Source organism: Ailuropoda melanoleuca, chromosome 20, assembly GCF_002007445.2.
Source record: "Ailuropoda melanoleuca isolate Jingjing chromosome 20, ASM200744v2, whole genome shotgun sequence".
NCBI lineage: Eukaryota > Metazoa > Chordata > Mammalia > Carnivora > Ursidae > Ailuropoda > Ailuropoda melanoleuca.
In genome coordinates, this window is record NC_048237.1 from 1,879,188 (window position 1) to 1,888,792 (window position 9,605).

A 9,605-nucleotide genomic window follows, 5' to 3' on the forward strand; every position below is an offset into this window, starting at 1 on the left:
TTTAATATTTACTTTATGACAAAATGAAAGTGCTCATTAGTGGTTGAGCCAAAGCAGTACCATTCTCTTTATTCATTCCAATGAGCCTATTTTGCATTAACAAGAAAAAGCTGNGAGCTGGAGAGCTAGAGGCCCGGGGGGTATTTGCCCAGCCAAAGTGGATCTCAGATGGAAATACAGTTGAAAAATATGAGCCAAGGACACTTCAAGAAATGTGCCCTTGGCCCTGACCTCCAGAGAGAGAGAGTGAGGTCCAAGTAAGCCACTTCCAGCATGCCTGCCCTGGCTCATCGTAAGGATGCCCACAGAGAAGAGGCGGTGACGGCAGGAAGGGGCGGGTAAACAACAGGAGCAAAGATGTCTTCCACGCTTCCGCTTCCTCAGAAGTCCCCGCCCCCTTAAGCCTGCATTTTCTTAGTGACCTACGCTCGGTTGTGATGAGCATCCCAAAAAGAAACAGCCCGCATGCCAATGTATGATATCTTCCACTTCTTTTCCAGTGGACTAGGTCATTCCCCTAGGAATCTACCCAGAGGCACATTTCCCTTCAGTAGACGGGTTGGGGGAAAGGGGGTGTAAGCTCTCACCTCCCCGGAGCAGCGATGCCATCACGGGAGGCCAGGAGCGCACGTAGGCATTGGGCCGGAAGTGACGTCACTGAACAGGACACGTTAGTGCCCTGGGCGCTCCTCATCTCTGCTGGTGTGTCCTGTTCCATCGGAGGCCTCTGGCTCCTTCTGAAATAGCTACCAGAGAACAATCTGGTAAAGCCCAGAAAGGTTTTTGAGGATTCACTCTGTAAGAACTTCTTACACAGAAGGGAATTCTCCTCCAAGGGATGACACTGCATTGACAGTCGCGCCGTCCACAGGGCCTGTGGCTGGACGCGAGCTTCACCCGCCCCGGCTGTTTCTCTGTAGTTCCAGGAAATGGCCAGAGGGACAACACGGCTGTGCCAGTTCGATGCTTTCTCTCACATCAAAAAAACCTGAGCATGATTTGCATTTCAGATTTTCCTCAGAATGCCTAATTTTAGGTCAGGGCTGGCCTTACCTGTAAGTTAGTTCCGTGGCAGGATTTGGCTCGTGCAAAAAAAAAAAAAAAATTCCACTGAAAGGATTATGCCCCCACCACCCCGCTGTACCATCTGACACTCCATTAGTCACCCTTTGGAGTTTGGCCATTGAAAGTGCAGGTTAAAATGCCAATTTGTTAGCTGGAGAAGGATCTTGGAGAACGTTTCTCAATGAATAACACCCCAGTATTGCTGGAACGTCAGACTAGGGAGTTTGGGTTAAAGTCAACATACCAATAAGGGAGGTCTGGCCATATAAATACATATCTAATTTGTGACAGTGGTAACACTAAAAGGTGGTACCGAAAGGTNTAAAAGGGGGTACCAAAAGGTGAATAGACTCAAGATCATTTTGGATCAATGAATTCATGACACATCTTTGATATTCTATTCATGGGAATTAGTTTGAAGTTACAGTTTAACCTTTGAGATTAGAAAAAGAACTACTTCCCTTGCTGCCCGTGTCAGAAGCAGAACGTTAGTAGATTCCCCCCGATCAGACTTAGTTTGTAATTCAGAGTAAGCAGGGTATACGGTAGAGCAGAACCATCTGGTTTTGACTCTGTCTNGCCATCTGGTTTTGACTCTGTCTCTGCCGCTTAGAAGGTGTGTACCCCTAATCAAGCCACTTAAGCAATGTGTGCCTCAGTTTCCTGATCCATAAATCTGGATGTGGAAAAGAAAATGCATTGCAAATAAATCGAATTTTTGTTCAGTTATTCTCTATTAAAGAGTCTCTCCTTTTCCTCCATTCACACCCCATCAGGGAGAGGTGTAGGCTGGTGGCGCAGGCTAAGACCCTAGCAGACCTCTCCCTGAGCCCTTGTTGGCTCTGAACTGGAACAAGCACGTCATTCCCGTGCTTAATTTCTTGCTCACCTGTCCGAAAGGTGCTTGTTTACAATGTTGGTGATAAGGTTACTTCCTGGGTAGGAAGGGATAACTTTTTGGTGCTTTTGCACTAGTCTGTATGCCTGTCTGCCTTGCATATGAGAACCATCTCATTGATTCAGACTGGAAATGTAAAGGCGGCAGGATTTCTTGCCATCGAACAGATGGAAGATGATGCCCAGTAGAAAACCACACTTGAACAAGGGCTAAATCGTCAATAACGTGCTTGTGAGGCCATGATACTAAAGGAGATTGCTCACCAAAGAGACAGCTGCCTCTCTCACTGAATCAGTCATTCCCATATCCTGTAAAACCAAAGCAAACCACAAACACCACCACTACAAAGGAACCTGGGGGTGTTGGCTAAGTGACTAAGTACTCTTTGTCAGCCGGGGTGATTCCGGAAGTTTCAGAGCCTGGGAGGAAACCTCTCTGTGATCCCCCACCCCCACATTTTTACACAAGGGAAATCAAATTAGGCTGAGTGACTACAGCCAGCTTCCAGAAGAAAGCGGAGCAAACAGCTTTGGTTCACTTCATAGGGGGTCTTCGCCCCTTGGGCAAGGTTTAAACCTGTCTCCAGGCCAGCAGCACACTGCACCTCCATGCTCCTTGGTTTCAGCCTTGCCCTAGCTCTATCTGCTGACGCCTTGCTCTGTGGTGCGACCTCTGTGGCCTCTTCCTGCCTCACAAACGTTCCTGTCAATTCTTCTGACCTGTTCCAGAACCAAACAGAGCCCGCTGTCAATGGGCAAGCCCTCTGCTGAGCCCCGGGACTATAGCCGAGGCCAAGGAATCTGGGGTCACAGCCAACTTTGTCACTTCCCTTCTCTGAAGGGATGGAAGGCCCCAATCCTTTAGGGTCCCCTGTGATTGTGGGGATTCCTGCATTCACTTCGGAGGAGCCCCATGAGAGACTGGAGCCTCCCAGCCTCCCGTGGGAACGAGAAGGGAAGAAGGGATCTGCGTGGAGGTCACCCCACCACGGATTTTCTCACTCAGGTCTAGGCTGTCAGAGGATAGAGCACTGCGGTCCGACTAGGTATCTGCTTTGCCCCCTACCCTCCTCCTCGGGGTAGAGGAACTGCTGCAGGACTGGCTGTTCTGACCCTAAGGACACTCAGAGTGACAGCTGGCTGCTGAGGACTGTGCTAGTGACTAGGCTGTCCCCGGCATCCTGTCCTGCCCAGCCGGGGGGTCTGAGGTCTCAGGAGCAGGGCTCCAGGGCCACGGGACACAGCTGAGGAAACTTCCACCTCCACGCCACTCCTCCCTCTGACAGACCGTGGTGGGCAGAGCAGGCAGGAGAAGAGGGCACCTCCCCTCTCCTCCTTGCTGCCTGTGGTTCTAGAAACTGCATTTAGCTCTAAGATGTTAGGGACCTCCTTGCCCAGGAGGCCCCCTCGCTCATCAAATAGGAATATCACACATACCTTGCTTGGTCGTCAGAGTAAGTGAGTCAGTGTCATAGCAAAGTTGAAGGTACACGGTAAACACTCAGTGACCGTTCAACTCCCTTGTCCACTTGCTGGCTTGTGGGTTTGGAGTTGAACTCCCATAATCCCAGAGAAGACGTGACGGGGGCTACAGGGAGGACAGCACAGGGGTTGTGGTCCCCACTAACACACCAGGCGTGACGTGACACGCCACCCTCACAATTCCAAGAAACTGAAAAGAACTTTTCTTCTGATTTGTGATATTTTCAGAAGTGAAAAAAGAGGGAACCGAGGCATGGGGACTCCGATCATGGGTTTTATTTTGTTTCCAAAGCCAGGAGCTGATGGCATTTGGAGGGCCGTTTGCTGTGCAGGGCCATGGGGAGACCACCTCCAGGACTCAGAGAAGCCAAAGGGCCACCGTGCTCCACCCCCGCGCGGAGGCATGACTTTTCTGCTGCCTCCTCTCTCCCGGCAGGCTCTGTCTCCAGAATAGGAACCCCAGCCACACAACTGTCAAAGAAACGAGGCTCCAGGGTATGTCTCCTAGAACCCCTTATTTCGTGTGGTTTACTAAAAGAAAAATGAGGCTCCAGGGGAGGGGAGAGGGACAGAAAAGGATGTCTAGAGTGTTCTGACTAAAGAAAAGACACACACATAGAGAGAAANGCACATAGAAAGAAAGAGAGGGAGAGGAAATTAAAGGACGAAAAGTTTTGTGAGTTCGTTTACAACTCAGTTCAACAAATTATATTTCCTGCACAAACATTCTGAGGATTAAACGAACAATACAATGCTTGTGTGAGCTCTTTGTGGCCAAACACTTTGCGGTAAAAGTTCTATTCCTGGAGAGTTGATATCAGACTTTNAACGAACAATACAATACTTGTGTGAGCTCTTTGTGGCCAAACACTTTGCGGTAAAAGTTCTATTCCTGGAGAGTTGATATCAGACTTTCCTGCTCCTTGTCAGTAAACATAAGAAGAGGCCAAATCTGTGTAAATTTAAATTACATAAAACCTTTCCCCCAGCTGCCTGGTCTCTTAACAGCTGCTTTTCACCAAGCTCCACGGCCGCAGAATGTAAATATCTTTATCTTAGCAGCACAGACTTTTGAAAATGTGACATAATAGGATTTCTTCCTCACAAGGCATATCAAACACCATTGCAAACTAAAGTCTATTTTACTCTTAACCAAGACTAAATCAAGGGGTCCTTTCTTTGTTTTTAGACTTTCTGTTTCCCCACGACCCATGAAGTGTCCTCTCTGTCCCTCCTGCCGAACGGAAGTCCTGCNTTTCCTCACAAGGCTTATCAAACACCATTGCAAACTAAAGTCTATTTTACTCTTAACCAAGACTAAATCAAGGGGTCCTTTCTTTATTTTTAGACTTTCTGTTTCCCCACGACCCATGAAGTGTCCTCTCTGTCCCTCCTGCCGAACGGAAGTCCTGCGAACAGGCCAGAGTCAGCCCCAGAGATGAGAGCATGGCGGGATCGTGAGAGCAGGAAGCAGCAGGACAGCTGGGGCTGCACCCCTGTCTGAAGTGTTCTTGGGGGAGCAGGGCGAGGGGGGCCGACCACACGGGCAGATATCTAAAAGCAATAAAGAACCAACTGGTACTTCAACGAGGTGACCTAAAATGGAGACAAAAGTGACAATGATTTTAGCTTGTCTCTGGTTCAATGGCAAGCTGGTGTGAAAACTTAGAACTTTCTGTGGATTTACTCAGGCTAGAACAGTATGTGTTTCTTGAATGAATCAATGAAGGACACGCCCACCCAATGAATGAATANTGCCAACCCAATGAATGAATAGCAATGTCCAGAAAGGGGAGAAATCTGTTACAGATCAATACACGGAGGGTCCTGGGAGATTCCCCTTTGTCTCCCTGTGTCTTCTTCTGACCCCAGAAGAGTGGCCAGCCGCGGGAGCAGAGTCCCTAGCTATGGGGATGTAGGCGGACCCCACCTGAGAGAGCATGTCACCATCACCCCCAGTTCCTTGAGCAGTTTGAATCATTTACCTCCATGATGTGCTCCCCAGCTGTTGTAACTGCCAGTGATCCCTCTCTTCTCGGAATCCCTGCATTTAGAGAATCCATCAGCACTATTCTAACTGTTGTGCTTCTTGCTTCCTTCCTTCTCTAGATAATAAGATCTTTAAAGGTTGAGACTGTCATCTGTTGCTTTTTGTGTCCACTGCATATTCTAGAACTGAGTGCGTCCGGAAGAATGAATCAATTAATGAAATTAACGAACACATGCCAAGNCGATCCCTCTCTTCTCGGAATCCCTGCATTTAGAGAATCCATCAGCACTATTCTAACTGTTGTGCTTCTTGCTTCCTTCCTTCTCTAGATAATAAGATCTTTAAAGGTTGAGACTGTCATCTGTTGCTTTTTGTGTTCACTGCATATTCTAGAACTGAGTGCGTCCGGAAGAATGAATCAATTAATGAAATTAACGAACACATGCCAAGGCTGAAAGAGAAGGACGTTAACTGCTTGGCTTGTCGACAAAAAGCAACATCACTCTTCGTCTTTCCGTCCCCAGCCCAGAGATGCCGTCCCCTCCCCTGGCGTCAGGAGCGCACAGTGTTGTGGGGGCACCTGCAGCCCGTGCTGAAACCTCACAGCTGGTGCGGGCCCCACCTGCTCTCCACTCACTGTTCTTGTGAGCTGTGGTGTGCTGCACTGGGTCCTCCATCTGGGGGAGTGTTCCACGGTTACCCACACATCCCAGCCTACCCGCCCAAGACCCAAGCTGATGAACGAGGGCTAAAAACGCACTCCGGTGCATCACAGGCAACACAGCCAATGTCAAACAAGGTCGGTCTTGGGAGCCTGAGACCCTGCGTTGGGAGAGTAGGACCTGGACCGGAGCGAGCTTCCTCTAGCAAGGACTTGGTATGGAAGCAGGTGGCAGGCAGCTAAAAAGACCCATGGAATTCCCCTTGGGCACTGTGACTTTCTCCATCCCAGCCTTGGGGATTCCTTAAGATGTTGGGGGAAATGTCAGCATGGGGGGTGGGGTGCAGGTGGGTGGGACTCTGTCTGTCCTGCGTCACAGAATTCAGAATGGGCTTTTGGCAACACATGTTCAGTGTGCCAGATTTTCAAGATTTCACATTTACAGTCTGGAAGATAGATTTGTAAAAAATCAACAGATGCCGTCTCTCCAGAGGGGAAAGGACCCTCTCAGGCTCCAGGAGGCAGTGCCAGGGTAGTCCAGGCGGATGTCGGGAAAGGGGACCCTCTTTGACAGCAAGGAGCCAAAGAGATCCATGGCTGTGTGGTTTACGTATCCACCTCACTCCTGCTTCCCAGGCACGGCAGCTTGAGCCCCACGGAGAGACTAGGGAGCTGCCAGTGCAGAGAAGGGGCCGGTGGCCACTAGATGGCAGCAGAGGGTAAGAAAAGTGAGTTCCAGGCGGCTGGGGTGGTGGTAGTGGGGGGTGAGGTTTGCAGCCCCTCTATTTTGCTTTACATCTTTAATGAGATATGTGAAGAAAATGAATCCCTTACATGCCAGACACAGGTGCCAGAGCATATGGAGAGATGCCGCACAGCAATATTTCTCTGGTTATTAAACAGGAGGCACCTAACTAGTCATTCACTGCATCATCATGCAGAGTTGTCCTTTGTATCTTGGATGCCGCTGTTGACAAGGTAATAACAGGAGAAAGCAGTTGAGAAGACTGATGTAGGGACGTGGGCCTCTGGGCTCGCAGCATCAGTCTGTGGGGGTGCCAGGCGGGTTGCCAGTGAATGCCAGCAGCCCAGCCCACAAGGGCCACCTTGCCAAGGGACGTTGTGTGGCCTCCAGACTCAGTCCAGGCCCAGCTTGGCGGCTCGCTGGTCTCCCTGGCAGTCCCTGAAGCCTCATTTATTCAGAACCCAATTACCACCAGACAGCACTGGAGTCTGACCTTTCACCACAAACCCCAAATGGGGAACGGGAGCTCCAGACATTTTAAAGAGCAAGGCCTGCTTGCTTTTCTGGCAGAATTGAAGATGTACGGGTATAATGAAAATGCATTCAAATAGGGGAACACTTTTTCCATGTGGCCCCAAGCAAAGGTGAGCAATCCAGTCCTGCTGGACCATGAAATATTTTCACTTGGAAAGCGGTTTCTCCCAACAGACTGTGGCCAGGGCAGAGAACAAGCAGATATTACTCTACTTGATTTCCATGTTCCATGCACTTTCCCACTGCCCACACTTTTCCCTAGCCCAGCCACTCAGCCTAACCATTCATCAGTTAATTCTCCCACCCTCCCAACCCAAGGCTGTATACAGCCATTTTTCATCCAGAGAAACTGGGGTGCAAAGCTGAGATACAACTTCAGGTCTCCGTGTCCCCATCCCTTTCCAATAGGTTCAAACTTCTGACACAGTCTCCAGTGGAAAAGTACTAACAAGATTCACCTGCCACTATTTCCCTCCCTGTTTTGGAAAACGAGGCTCGATGCTCGAAATCCTCACTTGTCTGTGTGACCTCAGACAAGTCCCTTAACCTCTCTGTGCCTCATTTTCTCATCTGTAATTTGAGGGGCAAGAATTGGATGATGACTAAGGCCCCTTCCAGCTCTACAATCCTGTGGCTTTCATTTCACAAGCCTCTGCCAGCCCTCAAAGAGTGTCACACACGATGCTTTTTCCAACGACTGCCACACTCAACGGGGACAAGCAGAATTTCCTCCTCCGGCTGGGAAGAAACATGGTCGTGGTTGGAGTCTTGTTGGTGTTCTTTGTCCTCAGAGCAAGAGAAACAGGGAAGTTTCCGATGTTATTGACACTCACAGCAGGGCCTGGAGGTGGCCACACTCTCTGGCGGAAGAGATCACACCAAGCTGTCTCCGCGGGTGGTGGAGATGCATAGGCAAGACTGGAGGAGGTTTTAATAACTATTTCTCAATAAAAAAAAAAACCATTTTACTCTGCACAGGGGTCTGGGGGCAAATCCAGATCTCCCAGGAGGAATGGACTCTCGCCCGTAATGGGGGATTGGTTCAGCTCAGCTGCTCCTACAAAGGGCTGGATGCGGCGCCCCCGTGGTGGAGGCAGCACCCCACAGCTCCATGTGAAAATGACTCACAGCGCTTGTGAATATCAAGCCTCCTTTGATGTATTCCCAGACATGAGGAGCTGAGGCTGCTGGGCTCTGGATGCTAGCTCTGCGGGGTGGCACACGGAGAGCCTGGACACATCTGGCACCATCCCGAAGCTCCAGAAGAAATCCAAGCTGCCTAATTAGCCCAGGACTTCCCAGGACTGCAGAGCTCCCTTTCATCCAGCCCTCTCCCTCTCTCTCCCTCTTTCTCGCTCCATCTCCAGGTTCAGAGGAATTAGATTCTCCAAGAATTACAACCTGTTTTTGTACCTTCACCCTTCCCGAGGGGATAACAATTCACTTCCCTGAATAAAACCAGTTTTATTGAGCACAAAATGAACGTGCCCCCTCACTCAGCATCAGCGCCAATTGCTTTCAAGCCGTAGACCTGGCCCCAGCCAGCCAAGCGGAAGGATTTTCCTCCGTAATGGCCATTTCTAGACACTCAGCCTTTCAAGTGGCCGCATGGCACCTTGTTCTCCTAATAGGCTCTCAATGATGATTGAATACAAAGCCACCGAGTCTCTCTCGCGTTGGCAGCTCCTGAGACCGGGTCGGTCACAACCGTCCAGAGCAGAAGACCCAGCCATGCCGACTGTGTAGTGAGTGCCCGGGCTCAGAGCGAAAGGGGAGGGTCAGCCACCGCCACCTCAGCCCTCTTTCACACGACAGCCTCTTCGGGGGTGGAGGGTCCTCCCATTCTGGACAGGCTTCAGGAGTCTGCTGGCTCCTGGGGATTTGGGAGAAGAAGTCTTTCCAGTTAGAGAAAGAAGTGGCCAAGGGTGTCGAGGGAGATCTGCTCAACCCCACGCCTGCACATTGTTGTTTTCTGAAATGGGGCCGATTTTATTTGCTAGTGAAGTTGGGCTTTGACTGGAAAACTGTCGCACACCCACAGAGACCTGCACATACACACGTGGGAGGAGTAAAACATCTCCTCTCCCTGAGCGCTGACCGTGCGCCAGGCGCCATGCCCAGGGCNACCCAGGGCTTCACGTGGACCAGCTCCTCGGAGCTTCACAGATGCCAGTGGGGTGGGGGGGATATTATTATCCCTGCTTTACAGATGAGGTGCCCAAGGCTCAGAA

General features: G+C 50.2%; 1 protein-coding gene across 12 annotated transcripts in view; it reads left to right on the forward strand.

Moving 5' to 3' along the window:
* Window positions 1-9,605, forward strand: part of LOC105234922 (T-cell receptor alpha chain C region) — a 560,983-nt gene that overhangs the window by 385,554 nt on the left and 165,824 nt on the right. Inside the window, exon 3 of one of the 12 annotated variants that reach the window (XM_034648718.1) lies at window positions 6,234-6,237. The exons of the other annotated variants lie outside the window; for them this stretch is intronic. Within the exon in view, the coding sequence (XP_034504609.1) occupies window positions 6,234-6,237 (4 nt within the window). The remainder of the gene's footprint in view (window positions 1-6,233; window positions 6,238-9,605) is intronic. 12 annotated transcript variants of the gene reach the window in all.